Source organism: Temnothorax longispinosus, chromosome 2 (genome assembly GCF_030848805.1).
Source record: "Temnothorax longispinosus isolate EJ_2023e chromosome 2, Tlon_JGU_v1, whole genome shotgun sequence".
Taxonomy (NCBI): domain Eukaryota; kingdom Metazoa; phylum Arthropoda; class Insecta; order Hymenoptera; family Formicidae; genus Temnothorax; species Temnothorax longispinosus.
In genome coordinates, this window is record NC_092359.1 from 19946105 (window position 1) to 19964752 (window position 18648).

General features: G+C 38.6%; 4 protein-coding genes across 6 annotated transcripts; 2 read left to right on the forward strand and 2 right to left on the reverse strand.

Moving 5' to 3' along the window:
- The first annotated feature begins 258 nt into the window (after positions 1 to 258).
- Tsf3 (Transferrin 3) lies at positions 259 to 10941 on the forward strand. Of its 3 annotated transcripts, none has more exons than XM_071797861.1 (16): positions 260 to 770; positions 1337 to 1661; positions 2490 to 2592; positions 2965 to 3098; positions 3443 to 3570; positions 3644 to 3788; positions 3992 to 4149; positions 4466 to 4584; positions 4676 to 4827; positions 5220 to 5466; positions 5555 to 5703; positions 5797 to 5964; positions 6230 to 6337; positions 6410 to 6534; positions 6642 to 6797; positions 9703 to 10941. In XM_071797861.1, exons 2-16 carry the CDS (start codon positions 1583 to 1585, stop codon positions 9889 to 9891), a joined length of 2160 nt encoding a protein of 719 aa, XP_071653962.1. In that variant the 5' UTR covers positions 260 to 770; positions 1337 to 1582; the 3' UTR covers positions 9892 to 10941. The 3 variants fall into 3 exon arrangements, with proteins under 3 accessions (XP_071653964.1, XP_071653962.1, XP_071653963.1); XM_071797862.1 differs by having other exon boundaries at positions 1520 to 1661; XM_071797863.1 differs by lacking the exon at positions 9703 to 10941 and having other exon boundaries at positions 259 to 1661; positions 6410 to 6559; positions 6642 to 6780.
- Positions 7112 to 9406, reverse strand: LOC139809052 (isoaspartyl peptidase/L-asparaginase). Its single transcript, XM_071771661.1, has 5 exons — positions 9248 to 9406; positions 8621 to 8852; positions 8374 to 8526; positions 8130 to 8329; positions 7112 to 7606 (listed from the first exon to the last, which is right to left on the reverse strand). The coding sequence occupies exons 1-5, from the start codon at positions 9404 to 9406 to the stop codon at positions 7112 to 7114; spliced, it is 1239 nt and encodes a 412-aa protein (XP_071627762.1).
- Positions 10675 to 16400, reverse strand: LOC139825274 (cytoplasmic dynein 2 intermediate chain 1). Its single transcript, XM_071797859.1, has 16 exons — positions 16289 to 16400; positions 14836 to 15585; positions 14629 to 14748; positions 14400 to 14566; positions 14046 to 14196; positions 13828 to 13959; positions 13621 to 13761; positions 13233 to 13544; positions 12987 to 13159; positions 12698 to 12911; positions 12460 to 12611; positions 12234 to 12373; positions 12089 to 12147; positions 11865 to 12019; positions 11635 to 11767; positions 10675 to 11550 (listed from the first exon to the last, which is right to left on the reverse strand). Exons 1-16 carry the CDS (start codon positions 16298 to 16300, stop codon positions 11428 to 11430), a joined length of 2934 nt encoding a protein of 977 aa, XP_071653960.1. The 5' UTR covers positions 16301 to 16400; the 3' UTR covers positions 10675 to 11427.
- A 368-nt stretch (positions 16401 to 16768) lies between these two features.
- On the forward strand, positions 16769 to 18600 carry LOC139808860 (uncharacterized). Its single transcript, XM_071771325.1, has 3 exons — positions 16769 to 16964; positions 17190 to 17542; positions 18374 to 18600. The coding sequence occupies exons 1-3, from the start codon at positions 16891 to 16893 to the stop codon at positions 18580 to 18582; spliced, it is 636 nt and encodes a 211-aa protein (XP_071627426.1). The 5' UTR covers positions 16769 to 16890; the 3' UTR covers positions 18583 to 18600.
- The last annotated feature ends 48 nt before the right edge of the window (positions 18601 to 18648 follow it).

Sequence of the window (18648 nt, forward strand, 5' to 3'; positions counted from 1 at the left end):
TCTATCTTGATCTCTTTCTCTCTCTCTTTCTCTCGCCTTCTGATCCGGCGTCGCTTTCGTAACGCAACACGCATCGCGCATCGCGCGCGCGCGTATTACGCAGAAGTCCCTCATTGTGTCTTTAATCTCTTTCTCTCTCTTTCTCTGTCTCTCTCTCTCTCTCTCTCTCTCTTTCTCTCGTTTTCTCTCCCACCAGATTTGATGATTCCAGCTCCCCGCATACTTGGACTTTCCGTCGAATCGGCTTCGGGTATCATCAGCTGCGCGTGATACATGTCGCCGGGCAGTCGGGAACTTCGGTCGACCGTCATCGTTCTCATCCGCGGGCTTTCATGTTCAGTGCGGCTGTTTTGTACTCGCGATCGCGTGTCAGATAGTATTTTCAACCGCGAGTTCTTGCGGTCTTGTCACGGGTGTATAGCGTATACACTCAAAAGTGGGGAACGCGCGTCTCATCTCTCGCGTTCGCCTGATGCCCACGGAGCGCCGCGAATAAACAAGAGGACGAGCCGCGAAGAGGAGGCATCGTGTCTCGGTGTGAAGACTACTGAAGACACGCGATGAGAGAGCTGAGAGATCGGAGGTCGAGTCTTCGGGTCGTATTGACGTTTTCCTCGGAATCGGAGTAGCGGAAGAAGCAAGCCCACCCCTTTCGCGAATCAAGGGGTTTACATTTGAGAATTTCTGAAGCGATATTCAAGCGACGGAATTGATCGAAGAATATATTTCGAAGCTTACAATTAGACCGACGTGACTGATGTTTAATGACGGTAAATAGCTTCAGCGGATTACGCGTGAGATTCAGTGATGCGAGCGGTCTGGCCGGTTCTACAAAAAAGGCATTCTTCGCGTCGGCAAAAAGTTTTCAAGGTCGGAGAGCGAAAGTGCGCGCTTCCACGGTTCCACCGACCAGATTTCGGCATTTTTGGCACGACGCGCGCTCCAAACGACGCGAGAGATCGCATTGTCGATCCTAATCGTCTCTAAAGCGAAAATTATACGTGGTGAAAAATACGTACTCTTTTGCTGCTTTTGCATAACAATAAACTTCTGGATAATTAGTTCGGCTTTTATACAATGAAGGAAAATACATCCTTTTGAAATCGTTTGAGAAACGTATTTATCTTGCCTATGATAACTATCGTGTGGATGTATTATATATCTACAGATATATAAACGTTATTGTTATTTCGAACGTCCTTCCTAAATATACTTCATTAACGCGCTACAAAAGGTTTCTCAATTCTGAAAATAAAGCGGCGACTTCTCGTTAAATATTAAGCGTTAAGGTTTTACTGTATTTAATTATTTACTGTAAATTACACGTGACGTTTAGAATACAGGCAGCTATAAGATCTAAGATCACGCGTGTTGATTCAGCAAAATCTCGACGATAGCTACTGTATCGTGTGTAGCGCGATTTCCGTGCCGGTTGTTCTTCGTGCGATAACAGTGCGATAACCGCGTTGAACAAATCATGCGAGTGCGATGACGGAAAATCTCTTTTCGAGAAATTCAGTTAAAATAAGGAGGGTTCTATTCTTCTATTCTGAGGGATCGCTAAGTGGAGCGAAAATCAATCATGGATCTTCGTTGGCTCGTTTTCTCTCTCGTCATAGCTCTCGTAGATAGCTACGAATACGTCAGTGCTGCTAACAAGTGTAAGTAAGACGAGAATTGTGATAACGCTATGAAATTATTCTATTACCGCAACGAGCTCTTTAAGATATGCAGAGCGAATAATATAATTTTTCGAGATATACCGTTCAAGTAAAAAATGATCCGTTGACAATAAAGTGAATATTGAAATTATATGATAAAAAAGTTTGTGTCATCGGAGAAAAAGATGGTCCTCTGTTTCTCGGTTAAACCGCAAACTGTATAATTAATTGCAACACGCAAGTCGGGAAATTGTAAGATATATGATGTATACGTGAGTGCTTGCGTAAGTGCACGTGTATATTTTGCGGTTATAACCATTTTTGCACGCTTCTTGCCGAATCTTTTCCCCCGAAAATGGTTCATAGAATTGCAAATAGTTCTTCTATATCAATAAAATTATAATTTTAGCCAATATCGTTATAATTAAGAACACAGTATTAAATTGTACAGAATACATTAATAAATTGTTATTTTTCGTGAAGTTTGACTGATTTATTTTCGAGCGTGTGAGACAGCTGATAAATAATACGTAATTATAATATAGGGGATCGGGGGGTAGCCCCGGACAATTGAAATTGAAGTATACCACGTATCTATGGCCATTGTTTAAACATTCTAATATGCCCTTCCGCGTATCTTGGCATATGCAGAATGTTTAAACAATGGCCATAGATACGCGGTATACTTGAATTTCAATAATGTCCGGAGCTACCTTCCGTTCCCCTAAAATACGTATACTTAAAAATATCAGTGAAATACTTCTCATTCATATTAGAAAACCGTTTCACGAAAACCGTGTGCCAAAAATGAAAATTGTGATGTTTTAGGGACACTGTGCTTGGTCGACAGTGTACATACTGCGCAAAGAATTCTTTCACTCTGCCCGAAACTCGCGACGAGTCCGGTAGAATGTGTCATAGAAACTGATAGGCAAGTATGACGCAAACATAATAGAATTTTTCTAACGATGGACGTTTCTTTCAATTTAATGCTTATAAGTTTAGTTTTTTTTTCCTCGAAAAAGTCACATCATCTCTGTCCTTTTTTTTCTAGAGAACAATCATTTTTCAAATAAGTTAAAAAATTATACTTTATAACAGTACATAATAATAATGTGTTATATAACAACATGAGTTATTTAAAAACCAGTTCTTTGTTTTTGAAGGGTTCGATGGAGATATGGCTTTTTCAGGGAGACCGATTCGGAGTCGCGAAACTTGCCAATCGATCAATTTTCCCCGAATGCAAATATATTGAAGAATATATTTCTTATAAGAAAGTAATTCTTTCTCTGGTTTATAGATTTGGCTGTTTACGTCGAGTAACCAGTGGTGATGTCGATATTACTGTGCTGGAGCCAGAAGAACTCGTAGCGATAAGAAACTACAAACTATACAATGTACTAGTCACGAATGAATTAAGACTCTTCCCAGACGGTAATTCATTAAAGTAAAACATTGAGCGAGGAACACATAAAATGTCTCACCTTTGCCGAATTAAATTTCGATTAATTTCTAAACGAATTTGAATTATAATTAATTAATTAATCAAGGAATATATATTCTCTGGAATTCGAATCATAATAATTAATTGATTAAGGAATATATATATTTTCTCTGCTCACTTGGAAATTAATTATTACGCAATTACTACTCGAAACTAACAATTATTGTGCAAATTATTACTAATTTCGAATTTTTTTAGTAAAAATTAATCGATTTGATGCTAAAAAGTCTATTAAAGTTATATGTATATTTCAAATAAGACGTTTTTTTTCCAGATGATTATCGTTTTGAATTAGTGGCCATAGCGCACAAAAATGTGCAACGCATATGGGATGTTAAAGGCAAGCGATTGTGTCATCCCGGATTAGACACCATCGACGATTGGACTACAATTTTCTCGACGGTTGGTGAGCTTTTTTTTGTATCAGTGTGCTCGTTAGAATCATGCTCTTATCGCTCGATCTCTCGTATTTCAGTACTTCGAGAATCTGATAATTAGAAAAGAGTGCAACGCGAACATGACGCTGTTCGAGGACAGAATACACGCTCTGTCCAACTTCTTCGAAACGGCTTGCATCGCTGGCCCGTGGTCGGCAGACACAGTATTTGATTATCAATTGAGTATGTATTTAATTGCAAGCATATGCGAGTGTTAACATTGCATCGTAGATGCGTATATATATTGTATACGTGTATATTCATGATTTATTTATAATCGCGATTTATACGGCATGTATATAATACATGAAACTCTCCATTTCTTCGTACGGCGTCGAATAAGCGCCGTCGTGCTGGAAATCAGAAATGTTTATTGTCGTTTGCAGAATCGAAGTATAGGAATCTCTGCGCCGCTTGCGAGAAACCAGCCAGTTGTTACAACACCGATAAGTACTACGGACGGGAAGGTGCCCTGTTGTGTCTCACCGATGGCATGGGCGACGTCGCCTGGGTCAGATTAGGCGACGCCCGCATACACTTCAAGGTAATTGACAAGTCAACCCTACGGTCAATTTTGTCACGATATCTTTAAGGCAATTCGAACGAAGAACTCAGGAAGAACCATTCTCGTTCTAAATGTCCACTTCTATCGATGCGGATTAACTTTAATCTCACAATCAGTTCAACTTATTTTTTATCTTTTCCTAATTCTTAAAACTAGAAAAGGTAGAAAAAGTAAGTTGAACCGAAAAAAAAATTTATAGCACATTGGTAATGGACATAAATCGATTTAAAAGACTATAATCAAAACGGATTGCGACGCGACTCGCGGTACTAACGTCTAAACGATGTTGATGCAGGCTCAGATGATCGACACACAAGATTACAAGTTTCTATGCCCGGACGGCACCACGAGATCGCTCGACGATAAACCCTGCGTGTGGATATCGAAACCGTGGCCGGTCGTCGTAGCTAAACCGTAAGCGCTTTACGTCGCTCCTCCGTCAAGTCACCTCGTAATATCGGATTGTGTAAAATTGAAAGATTGAAAAGTCCTTCCTTTTCGCTAGAACGCATGCCGAGAATATCGCCCGCATGATGAACTCGATGATGAACAGGACGTACAATTGGGAGTCGAACGTCTTGCAGCTGATGGAGAACTATTACATCACCTCGACTGACGTGAGGGATCTGCAAACGCCCGACGATTACTTACATCGATGTAATGTATATACAGCACGGCTATTTATCTTTGACTTCTCGCAATAAGGCACTAACAAGTGATCTGTTAAAAATATACTTTTTACTAATTATATCACTGAACGATCATAGTAATTGTCAATTTCACGAGCTTTCCTCCCACTGGATAACGTCTATCATAACAAAGATGTAATTGTTTAAATACAGTTTCTTGAACTATATGAACATTTTAATATATGCAATTTGTTAATCTAATTATTAATTTAACGGTTGTTAATTATATAATTTGATAAAGTTCAGTGGAATCGATAGAGAAAAGTTTTCTACAAAGAAAGCATCTAGAAATATTTAGAACAATGATATGATAGATAACGTCTCATGTCCTAACAATTAACGTGAATGTTCTGGTTGAAGATCCATACTTCCTGAGCGCCAACGTTCGAATGGGATGTCAGCCGTCAAGAGACGTACGTTGGTGTCTGGTATCCAATCTCGAGAAGCGTAAGTGCAGCTGGCTAAGAGACGCTTCCATCATCTACGGCGTGGAGCCGTTGATCTCTTGCCTCCAGGAAAATAGCAGAGAAGCATGCGTGGAGGCTGTACGGAAGGGAAAGATGGACATCTTCTTGGCGCGGCCCGAAGAGCTGCTCGAGGACAGAATGTAAGCGAAGAGCAGGTCATCAAACGCGGCGAATAAAAGTTGAGAACATTTTCTCGGAGACATTTCTCAAATCGTTTCTCTCTCGCAGGATGGGTTTGAAGCCTATTATCCACGCGATGGCGAGCAGCCGGCAAGAATTGAATAGGATCGCGGCGGTTGTCAAGAGGAATTCCAGATTCAGAGTTATGAAGGATCTCAAGGGTGCCAGGGCGGCCTTCACGGGCTACAGAAGCGTCGGTGCGATTATATAAAAGATATAATTTCGTATTTCGCAGTTTCAGTAGAGAATCATTTTTAATCCATTTCGCCGTTGTGATCACTTGATCCCAGGTTGGAACGCTTTTGTCACGCTAATGAGGAACGAATCTGACGAAGACTGGGACTGCTCGGACGCGCAGGCCATTTCGAAATTCTTCCGAGATAGCTGTGTCCTCGGTTGGAACAGCAAAGATAATCACAACGACCTCCCAGCTAATTTACACTCGTTATGTAAGGAAGGTAAGACACGGAGGACACATACAGTCGCGATTAAGTGCGCGGGCGATTAAATGAGGCTGTAATTATAAAGATACGCGATGCAAAACGTATATGTAGTAGATCGTTTAAATTTTTACTTGCTAGGAACAACCTAGATAATGATGAACATGCATGTTGCATAAGACGTCGTAAAGATATCTTGGGAATGTGCAAAAGAAATATACAAATATAAAACGCGATACAATCGCGAGGAAAACGAGTAATTAAAACTCCGATCTTTTCGCAGATGCGGCACATGCGGGCGACGATTTAAGTGCCTTTAACTACCTGGCTTCCGATATCGTCGACGTTGCCTTCGTCAATCTGAAGATCATAGAAAACAAAACGGAAGCTGGTGAGTTGCGCCGATTGATCTAACTGTATCTTCTCTGTATCATATTACTACCTAATTGTTCTGATGTCGCAGGTGATTTTTATTACGAGAAGATTGATAGTATAAACCGCTTGCCTAAGTACAGAGTATTAGGCCCGACCTTGGCGGAAGCTATAAAAAGAGTCCCATATTTGCTCGCTTGGACACCTCTCGGCTCGGTATAAATCTTTTCTTTTCAAAAAAGTTTAGTGATTTAGCTAATGATTAGCAACTTACTTAATGCAAATATGAATTGTACGTAACGTGGACTTTCTTGCCTTGGCAGATAATAGCGCACGAGAATATCACGGATCTGAGGCGTCAGGAAATCTATACGATGCTGCTCGAAATGGACAAGATATTTGGAAGGAAGTTCAACGGACAGGCACCCACATTCTTGTTATATGGGCCGTACGAAGATAATCACGGTGTTATCTTTCCCGTAAGTTGAATACAGAGCATTTTATCACAAAAACAAATTTATGTAGCTCAATCTAGGCGATCCAGCGAGATAAAGTCAAAGTGCAGACATCGTCGTAAGAAAAATCGATAGAGTTGGTCGAGATTTATTTGTTAAAGCTTGCTCTGCGTGAATATAATAGAAAGGAAGGAGAAAAATTATATTATGCTTTGGGTATTAAAAATAGAAATAAATTGGAGCGTAAGAGATATATGTCAAAAAGATATTGTGAGTTGAGCTCATCGCAGCTCTGGTTGAAGTCGACAGCAGTTATTCGGTGAATCGCGGCATTTCGCCTAATTGGAATCTTCGCACATGCAGTCCGACGGTCGTTCGAGGACATCGATCTTCTCCGAGAACTTCTCATTCCTCGTGCATCCGTAATACACGTAGCCTCTGTCGCAATACGCCCATGGAAAATGCGCGCACTTGAAGGACACTGACGGTATCCCCTCACTGGTTAACGCGATCACGCCCACGTCAGATTCCGGCGGAGATGCTCCTCCGGTTTCTTCCTCGAAGTCCCTCAATATCTCGGCGACCACATTGTCGATCGACGTCGCCTTTCGCCGCAGCCGCCGTAAGATACGTCGGGCTGGCGCGTGTTTGTATATGGCTTTGTCGCAACCCGAGACGGATACGGAACCGCTCTTATCAACGTAAATACCGCAACCGATCGCCGTGCCGGTCGCGCTCACGATTCCGTGCAGCTTCCCCGGTTCCCCGGCCGTCGAGGTTCCGCTGGCGAGACGCTTCTTTCGGTCGAACGCCACTGCTCCGACCGCGCCGAGCTAATGTAAATTTTTTTTAAGTATTACGCACACAAATGTCCGTGCGGTAGTCGTAATATAAGAATACTTTAATTACTTGAAACATCCAGAGCAAGAATATAATAGGTCCATAAAGAAAAGAAAGAGAGATTGAGAGATTCGGATTTTACACTTAAGACTCTCTCTTCTCTATCTTTTTATCTTTTATCCATAAATTATAGGCTTATGTCCATTTCTATGCAGATTAACTTTAATCTCGATTTAACTTACATTTTATCTGTTTTTGATTCGTAAAACTAGAAAAAGATAAAAAGTAAGTTGCCAAGATTAAGGTACATTGATAGAAATGGATATTAGACGAACAAGAATAAATAAGTTAATGTATACAATTTCACATTGGCTATACGGGTTTATATTTAAGATTTGAATTCAAGAAATCTTAGAAATTAAAAAAAAGTAAAAAATTCAGTATATTTATTATATTTTTGCCGGAATATTTCACGTATATTAATTCGCCATCGCGAATTCGACGAACTCATCCAACCTGTATAAAATCAGGTTCGACCTCCAGGAACTCGTCTAATCTGGCGACCTCGAAGATAGCGCCTTCTTCCTTGTCTCCGTATCTTTCGATCACACACTCCGGTATGCATTCCTTTTTAACAGATGGTTTGTCCCCGTCTTGTAGAAGCTCTTGCGTCTTTCCTGTATCTTGCGCTTCTTCATCAGTATCGCGATTAAAATCTTAAAAAAAAAAAGCTCGTTTTTCCCCGTTGTCTATCCTTTACCGTTAATCTCTTCTTCGTGCAACGACGTCTTCGAGTCGGACGTAACGATTAACTGGCCGGGTGACAAAGTGGGAACACCTGACTCCAAGGCGAATTTTTGCGCTCCAGCTTCGACTATCAGCACAAGTCCCGCTTGCTGCAGGACTATTTTGGCTGCAAGAGTATCAAGCGCTTTTGAGCGGGTCGTTAGACAGATAAATGTATATAATTTCTGCAACAGAAGCGTTTTACTGAAAAAGGCATGGACCTAACGTTATGGGATGCGCTATATTGCGAACGGCACCCACGCAACCCGCGCGAAGACCATTCGTCATTATCGCAGCGTCCATCACAACCTCCCCGTTGGCGTCCAAGGAACCTCCGTATCCGCAATTAAAATACTTCTTACTCTCCATGTGACAGATCGCACGCTCGACTGCGTCCAGCGAGCAGCGTCCTTTAATTAGGTCGCGATACGCCGCTACTGCGGCATTTTTCACCTGCATCCATTCGTTAAACATCAATCTCATCATGAAATAATGATATTTTATCGCTACCCGCTAGAAAAATGTCTCAGAATTTTTTATACATATTATTAATAAAAAATTTAAGACTTTTAAAAATTATTTATACAAATTGGAATGTTTTTCAGAAAAACACAATCAGACAAAATAATAATAAAGTATTTCAGATTTTTCCCCGCCAATATATCTTTGTAGAAATCTGATGAATAAATATGAGAAAACTTTTTCTGACTTTCCTGAATGATGTAATTTCAAAGTATTCAAAAACTCAAATAATACTAGAGCAATGAACTGTTTTAGGCAGCTATATTTCTCGCATTCTGTAAAATGGCTTTTCCGAATTGTTTAATATGAATAAAAAACAATTTAACCTCGTCGAGCATAAATTTCCGTGCATATCGAGGAATTCTCCCGGCACCTCCGTGAACAACGACAACCGGATCCACCCGCTTTTTCTTCTTTTTCCTGATCCGCGTCTCGGCGCTGATTCTGGCCAAGATCTCACTAATCCAAGCGCAATAGTCGCACATTACATTAGTAACAATTTTAGCATTTTCAGGATTTTCGTTGCCTCTTAACATTTTTCTTCGCAAAAATGTCCTCAAGCGTCTGTTGAACGACAGCCCGCAAGTACCGGCGAATTTTGCTCTAATTGGGATTGCACAGAAGTGTACTTTTTTTTACGCATATGTCATTTGCGTGTAAAAAACCGCGACGATGTTATTTTATTTTCGACAGGAAGATATGCAATATTAATGTATAGTAAGCGTTGTGTAGACACGATTGCGTTTGAATACGATAATAAATGTGAATTTTGTTATCGCAGGATGGCACACGCTATTTAGAGCTACACGGTCAACAGATATTAAAGGGACGCAATTACGACCAAATCGTGGAAGAGTTCGTGAAGCAAGAATCTTGCAGTGCTGCTGATGCATGGATTTCTCGTTTCCCAAAATCTCTTCTTCTATGCATGATTATAGTCTTCATTCTAGACCGATTATTGAACTGCTGACGATGGATGGATAGACTATGCTCTCTATGAAAGTACAACGTAATACAAGACAGTTCGTTATTGGTGATGCAATAATTTTGTATAAAAGAATAAGTTTTTTTTTCTTTTAGACAGAGTTTCTCACTTTCGATAAAAACAAATTTGGATATTGCAAAATTAACAACAATCAAGTTATATAATTTTCAATTATACATATCAATAAAGGATACTTCAATAATGATTATGATATATAAATATAAAAATTCTTATAAGAAAAGCATATTTGACAATTTTGATATATGCTTTAAATATTTGTCTAAGTTATTATTAATAATAACTTACGCAAATAATTTTTAAAATATTTGTAAAATATATTCACATGTATTGTATGTTATTTTATTTTTGTATACATATACATATATAATATACGTAATGCACGATGTTATACATATATATGCATACATTATACAAATATATGTGTATATATATATATGTACATGTATAATATACATTCATATACGTACATATTATTTATATATTACATATATATTATTTATATATGTACCTCTTTCAACACTTCAATAATTTTGTTAGATTTCTTTGAATAAGATATCTAATTTCTTTTATTTGTATAATTGTTCATATATTGTGAGTGATTATGTAGAGATAATTTTAAGATTATCTAAGCTCGATGACGGGAAACATAAACAATTGTTTAATAATAGATCTCAAAAACAAAATTATTATTGAAGTTGTTGAACAATTACGAACGAGTATTGGAGTAGAATGATGTCGAACAATAAATTATTGAACAAAAAAGCTTTTTTATGAAAACTTTTTTCTACATTTATTTTTAAGATAAAATTATATCATCTCAGTTGTATCATCAATAATGAACCTACATCAAAAAGCGCGATATCAAATCGGCTAGGCTATGTATAAAATTCTATGTATAATTCGATTGTATAATCTTATCATTTGTCCTTATTTATATGATGTTTTATACGATACACTATGTAAATGTATGTACGAGACTCGTATAAATAATATTACGAATACTATTTTCATCTACATCTAATGGTACTTATTTTCCCTGGACGGAATACTGTGATACGTATATTATATTATAGAAAGATACGAATAAGTGCAAAAAAGTCTCATTCGTTATACACATACGGCGCGCTTGTAAAATATATAAAACCATAACAGTTTAATCGCACTTCATTGCACATTGGAAACATTCAATGTTATTCAAAGTTATCAAAGATGACTATCACTACACGTTGCTTTGCAAATCTTATAAATTACAAATTCAGAATCACGTGAAATAATTGAAATTGTATAAACCTTGTCAATTGAAAATTTTAAATTGTGTTTAAGTATTACTTTCTATGACTGGTATCTCACTTATCTATTGCAATAATTGCAAGTGCACGTATACATTGGAAGTATAAAACCTGTGAATCTTTCTATATTCAATTCCTTGATATAGCAATTCTAGAGAAACTATTAGTGGTTATATAATTCCCTCCTTGTTGATGCCATATCCATTTTCGTTTATGATACCGAAACGTATCGAGAAAATACGTTCAGTTCTTGTAAAAATTCCTCTTTCTTTGAATAGTAGAAACCTTTTTTCAGTTTGTGTACTTCCACATTACCAGATTCCATACCAAAAGCCTAAAAAATATATTTAAAAATGTATAATGTATAAAAATCTTCATCGAGAGTCCTGAGAGATCATGTTTAACTTTTTAAACTTACCAGGTATTGATTTGTCATATCTTGATCTATTATGCAAGGAGACAGCTGCATGCTGCTTATCTTTCCCCATTTTTGCATAGATGATGTATATATAGGGCAAATATCACTCTGACTCAAATCCCACACGTGAATTCTGTCAAATTTATAATTTATATTACATATGGATATTTTTTGTAATTACATCTTGTTTATTCATTTGCAATTTTATTCATTCCATGAGAAGTTCTTACCGAGAATCATTATCCAGAGCATATATAGTCAACGGTTTCGTTTTCGACCATTGCAAAGCTTTGATCTCGTCCGTGTACTGTTCACTTTTCAGTTGTACGATCGGTCTCTCCACATTTAAGTAATGAAGTCGAATCGTTCCATCGTCGCAGCCGACCTAGTAAACATAAAAATCGATAGGAATAAAATAAGATTTTGAAGGTAAGCTGCGAAGAGACAGTCTTACCCAGAAAAAGGATTGACCAAAAGGACAAACATCGATGCAAGTTGAAGTGCCGCATTCACCTGTAATAATTAATTGAAATAAGTCTGACGTCACCATGATGCACGTTTAATGCATACATCGAGATGATAAGACTATTTCCACTCACTTATCTCGGTTGGTTTATATGTTAATGGGTTAGTTCTGTTACCGATATAAGTAGCATGCAAGACATCAGTACTGTTAGTCGCGATATAAATGTTATTTGTATTTGCACTGTCCACATGCATATCGACAAATGTGTTCATTCTAAAAGAACATCGAACAGTTAAGGGAATTTCAGCCATATATATCCTTTCAAAAAAATTAATCTCAAATCTATTATAAGTATTTACATTTCTGCGTCTTTCCTCGTCAGAAACGTTTTCTGATTCTTTATGAGTCTTATGTCGCCCCAATGAGAGAGTCCCAGATCGTCGATATTTATACCCATGTTATGCACAATACTCCATATTATGAGACAACCATCCTCGTCTAAACTACATATCTATCGAATTCAGTTTAAAGATAAGCATGGATTAGTAGGATTACTAAATTTTAACAGGCCAATGTCAATATCGTAATAGTGGCAACCTGGATGGGGACGAACTTGTTGCTCCTTTCTTTAACAGAGGCAGTCTCGATCTTAGACAGCACGCGTATCGCAACAACTTGCGACGTGTGCGCATCTAGCTCCGCCGTTGTCGTGTAAGTAGGCGTTCTGATCACCCAATCTAACTCGTTAGCCTTATCCGTAATCTTCTGATGCCACATCTCGTCCTCCTTAAGGTCCCAGAGACTCAGCGACCTAGGTTCAATATTTTATTTTTAGACTAGTACAAGAACAGCGAGAGAGAAAGCTTTGAAAACTCAAGTCACATACCCATCCTCGAGTCCGGCGAACACCGTGTTGCAATTCGTTAAGTGAAAGCAACAGGCGGTAATTGGGCATTGCGAGTAGAATAATTTCTTCGGCATCGAAGGTTCGGAAATATTCCACACGCATCCGATACAACAGTCGGTGACATAATCTTGTTTGCTTATGGTTTCTAACTCCTGTTTAATATAAGAAATTAATTAATTACAATTCACTCTTCAAACCACATTAAATGGCATAACAGCTACGTACCTCTTCCACTGGAGCGTGTATGGTAAGCAGAACTTTATTTAAGACATTCGAATAATGTATAATCTTAACTGGTCTGGAAGCTAAGAACGTTACTGTATCTACAGAGAGCTTCACGAAACCATCGCTGAACGATAATTCGTCTACGTTGTTTTGAAAAACGGTGCCACCGTGTTCTCTTTCTTCCAGCAACGACAATACAACCGCGCCCGCGCGATTAAGAAAATCGTTTAACCGCAATACGTCGTACGACGGACGTGACGAAAAGTTTATATCGTCCGTTTCGTCCAAATCATTTCCCACGCCAATTTGTTCCTGCGAATTTTTAGAAAGTTCAGAATTATATTTATCTTTAATTCTATTCTACAGTCAACGGCGTAAACACTATTACCATTTTAAATAAATTTATATCTTGCTTGTCACGCAAGTTTTTTCTACAAGTTATGGGAAACTGTGTCCATTTGTTCTTACAAGGCACCTCGTCCGTTTGTATCTCAATGTCCATGTTGTCGTCGCCGGTTTGGGTAAACACCTGTAAAATGTGGTGTACAATAAACAATTGATCACTCTACAATTTGCCGTGTAGTGTGTTACGTACTTGTTGCGTATTTAATTTCCCGTAATTTCTTATAAATTCATCATAAGGTATGGGGCTGCACTCCAATATCGACCATTCCATAAAGTCCAGCTTTATCATTTCCAACAATTCTTCACCTCTGGTACGAGGCTTCTGCGAAAGACAAAACAACACGTTTTGGGTTTAAATATATAACAGTATACTTAATATTATAATACATTCTTTAAAAAATGGATTACCTCTTCACGTTGATTTTCTTTTGGTTTATGAAGATTGACAAACGGTACTTGCGACAGCGGCGGAGATCTGGTAAAGTCCCCAGAACGGCTGTCCTCGAAACCTTCATCGGTGGACGATGGCAGAGATTTATTCTCCGCCGGTCTGTCATCGCTGCGCCAAATAAATGTGAACACGTTAAATTATCCACGTATTTTATTTTATTGTTTTTAAAACGAAACGTTTTAAGAGAAAAGCATGCAAAGTAAAAGCGTAACAATCACATGTGACAAGAAACAAGTACAAGTAACAATAAATCTGCAAATGAATATCTCTCCATTTATTCGTCCTGATATTTGATCTTAGTTATCACAAACCTAAACGTTTTGCCAACTGGCTCTCTTAATTCGGGTAACGGTGGTGTGTTGGATTGCGTTAAGAGCGCAGATTCTACTCGCGCTGCCCGTTTTCTCGCTTCTGCGAGATCGTAATGTCCCGAATCGAGCATACGTTCCTCTTCGACCTTCGCGTGTTCCGTGCTCCTCTGCAAGAATTGTTTTCATAAAACTGCGTCTCAACACGCGTGGAATAAGCATAGAATAATACCTTCTCTCGGATTTTCAATTCGATAGGTTCTAAGTGGGAATTATTTCCACTGCTGTCTGATTTTTCGCTGATCGAGGGAGTATCGCTGTCGGTGCACTCTTGAAAGTCTGACTCGTAATCCTGAAAGACAACACAAGGTATTATAATCACACACACATATACATGTCCCTTTATTTAAAGTTTTCTTTTCTTTCATTTCTTTCTCACCTCAAAATCGTCTTCGTAATCATAGTCCGCCTCATTCGAGTCCGCTTGCGTATGAGAACGACTGTCCGACGTTTTCTTCTGCTCTACTTTTTCCACGACATTCGGTCTTCTTACGGCGCTGTGCAGCATCCTTACTTCGCTTGGACTCAGCGTCCTGGATTTCCTGCGTTCTCTGGACGACATTCGTGGCTTAGTTCGGTCGGGTGCGGGAGAATCTTGCGATTTCTCCTTATCCCTCGACGACCGATGTACAGTCTTCTCGTTAGATTTAACATTGAGCTTGCTCGCAGTCGATCTTGGCACGTATATCGTACTCTGACCTCTCTTCTCTGAATATCCCGCTTGCTGCTCTCTGGACTTTCTCTTTTTGACCGTACTGTCGTCGCTCGATTTAAGAGCATTTTCGGATCTCGTCTTAGAGGTTGTACTCTTCTGCGTTATCAAATGACTGGACGAAGTAATGCGCGGACTAGATTTCGACGTCGAGGATACTTGCTTGACAGTCCTAACTTGAGAAGAACTGACGGACGGCTTGCTAGTACTTCTAGTCGATTGTGTCCTCGTTGAAGTATTCTGCGTTGATTTGGACACTCTGTCTCCGTCTCCTCTGTGCTCGGTTTGAGACTTCCTCAGTAAATTAGAATCTTTCTTCGATGTTTCTGCATTGCCTTCGTTGCTGGACGACGTTTTCGGTTTCGACCGCACTCGCGTTTTGACTTCATCTTTAGGTACAATTTTTTTAGTTGCTCCCTAAGAAGAAATAAATGATTATATTAATGTAATATAAAATGTATACATACTTAACAAAGTTCAAGTTAAGATAAATAATAATACTCTAACACGCTCCGTCAGAATATAGTTTCGCGATTAATTACTACAATAATTTGCGCTCACAATATAAACATTTAATATATTTAACTAAAATAAATTGAAACAAATATTAAATAATAAAGTGATAAAATTAATTAACGCAATGTTTTAATAACAATTTTTATTTCGGTCATTGTTATATGTATTTATATTACTTCCATTTTCTTAGAGGGTGAAACAAATTGTAATATGCAAATGACGTTTAGAGTTTCTAGAGCCAGTTTCTTACGTCATCGAAGCTCATGAATAAAACATGACTAAATTAAGGCATGGTCTTTTGTAGAATTAATATAAAGGATACGCATAAAGAGATCTTTTTTATAATGACAATGAATTAAAGGGAATCAATACTATCTCTTTCTCTATACACCATTATCATAACGTTCTTTACGTAGCTTCGCGAGAAATGTCAATAGTTTCGAGGTTGACCCGAGTGAAGAGTAGAGCCTTTGTAAAAATGTCAAATTTGCGTGTTAATTAATACAGACAGAACGGGACGAAGAGGATACATTTCCGCGATCGAAAATGTAACGCGCGACACGGCGATCGAGCTAAACGCGTAAAAAATTATCGAGACACTCACTTTATTGGACATTATGCCGCTAATTGATCGGCGTTGACAGTTGCAGACGATCCTAGGGCAACCATGATGTAAACTAATGCGCGACAGCAACGAATTGAGCGAATTTTTTTGCAACCACCAAACTGGAATACGTTTTATACCGATGAACGATAGAGGCGATTTCTATTTTATCCTGGCAAATCGTTTTCTCTCGCTGCGCGCTTCAAGATTTCCCTTTTACCGACCGTGATAAATTACAGAATAAACGTAGAAAAATAGTTTTGCGCAATTCATCTTTTCTCTTCTTCTCGCCAACGTGAAAGGAAAAAGAGGAAAGATAAACTGCGCAAGAATTTCAGCTTGCTAAAAAAAACCCAGAGGCCTCTCGTTTGCTTCTCTCTTGACTTTTTGCGCTTTCATTTTTCTCCCTATTCTCGTCATTAGCTCAATTGTTGCAGATTGTTCGTTATTTGCAGATGTAGAAGATGAATGAAGACGAAACAAAATACTATTCCACGATCACGCCCGTATACCGTTAACCTAAATTTTGGTCCTGCAATTTTTACGATTAAATAAGCCGTTTCCCTGATTTATGACGATTACGTATCTTTTGCTGCTTTGCCATGGCTGGAGATCGGAGACTTCGTCGTCCGAGAGGCGTGCATCGACATCGCGCTGCGTTCGATCGCGCATACAGGTCAATTTAAGCCACGCGCCAATCTCGACACGAAAATATTAGATTGATCAAAAAGAGCTCGTTACAGCGAGCTAAACGACAGATCGTGCAATAATTTACGCCGCGCGATATATATTGGACGGCTGTAAAATGAAATGTGACGCATAAGAGTCGCGCAAGGCAAAACAAATATAACTTTGTTCATTGCCATTCGTTGCCTTAATTTGCGTCGTTATTTCCAATTAGGTCAGCTGTGCCGACGCGACATGACGAGGAGCGTTATTTCCCCCGGCAAGACATCGAAAAGTCAACGGTGTTCGATTTGGTGTACAAGTATCTGGGCAGATGCGCCGACAAGAACATGAAGTCGAGGCAGCGGAACTGCGCGTGTAGCAAATTCAATAAGCGACACGCGAGGAAGAAGGACATTCACGGGCATGACGTAGCGGCGATTCGTACGAATCTCGAGGGAGGAGTCTTCGCTGACGATGGCGAGCAGCGGTCTCGATCGCGCGCGGATAAAAATGTGCCCTTGAAGAGGGCGTCTAGAAGCTCGTCGAGGGAAGGTGTCGCCGATTACGCGAAAGCCGTCCGCGATGGTATAATTAATTCGCTTAAAATCCACAGAAATCGAATGTGGCTCGATGTACGAAAGAGCACATCACTGTTAACCCTCAAAGGACTCCGTCGGGTCGTTTTCGTCCACCCGAAAAATACGATCCTGAATATCTTTTTTTTTTATTTCTTTGAGCCTGAAACTCATTTTTTATATTTATTATAAATTTAAAAAAAAATCACTTTTTCAATTTCTTTATGCTAATAACTAAAAAAAAACTATTAAAGAAAAAAAATTTTTAGAAACCAACATCACAGCTTAAAAGAGGAAAGAATTCCATGAATTTTGCGGAATTTTTTGAATGATATTTAATACTATTTATAAGTCGAAAGGCAAAAAGGACCCGACGGAGTACTTTTAAGGTGCCAAAAAGCACGGAGTCTTTTGAGGGTTAAATTCGCGCAGTGTTAACTCAATTTAAGTCGTTTTTAACTATTTCTATATAGGTCGCCACTGCTCCTATTAAAAAAAAAAAGAATATGTCGTTAATTTAACATTAAATGCAATTTAAATTAATATTAAAATAATGTTGATTTAACTAAACCAATGGAGTTAAAATAATACTGTTTTGCATTAGAATAATAAATTTCGACATATATATGGCACTTGAAAGTAATACAATGTTTAAAAACAAAATTTAACTCAAGGTATATTGGTTTAATTAAACTTAAGTGTCATTCTTTAATATTTAACAGTGATAGATTCATCAAAATCTAATCTTCTGGAATGTTTGAGAAGAAGATAAAAATGTAGAAGCAAACGAAACATGGGTTGATTAACACGCTATTGATAGTATTGATTTTCTTTTGCTCAGGACGAAAACGCGCGAAATGTTACGTGCGGAAAGCGCTTTTATACGGAGTGCAATCCGGATTGTTATATCCGACCGATCGACGAAGGAACATGCTGCGCGTCTCGCGAGAGCTGGGACCATTCTTGTCAAGAAAAGATGCGAGAGAAGACGACGAAGATCCATCCAGTATCGCGACCACCGATACTGAGTATTCTGTGCGAGATCGATAGACTTGATTCGTAATAAATTTAATCTTTGAAAGCATAATATAATACGTTTTGTAACATTTACAATGC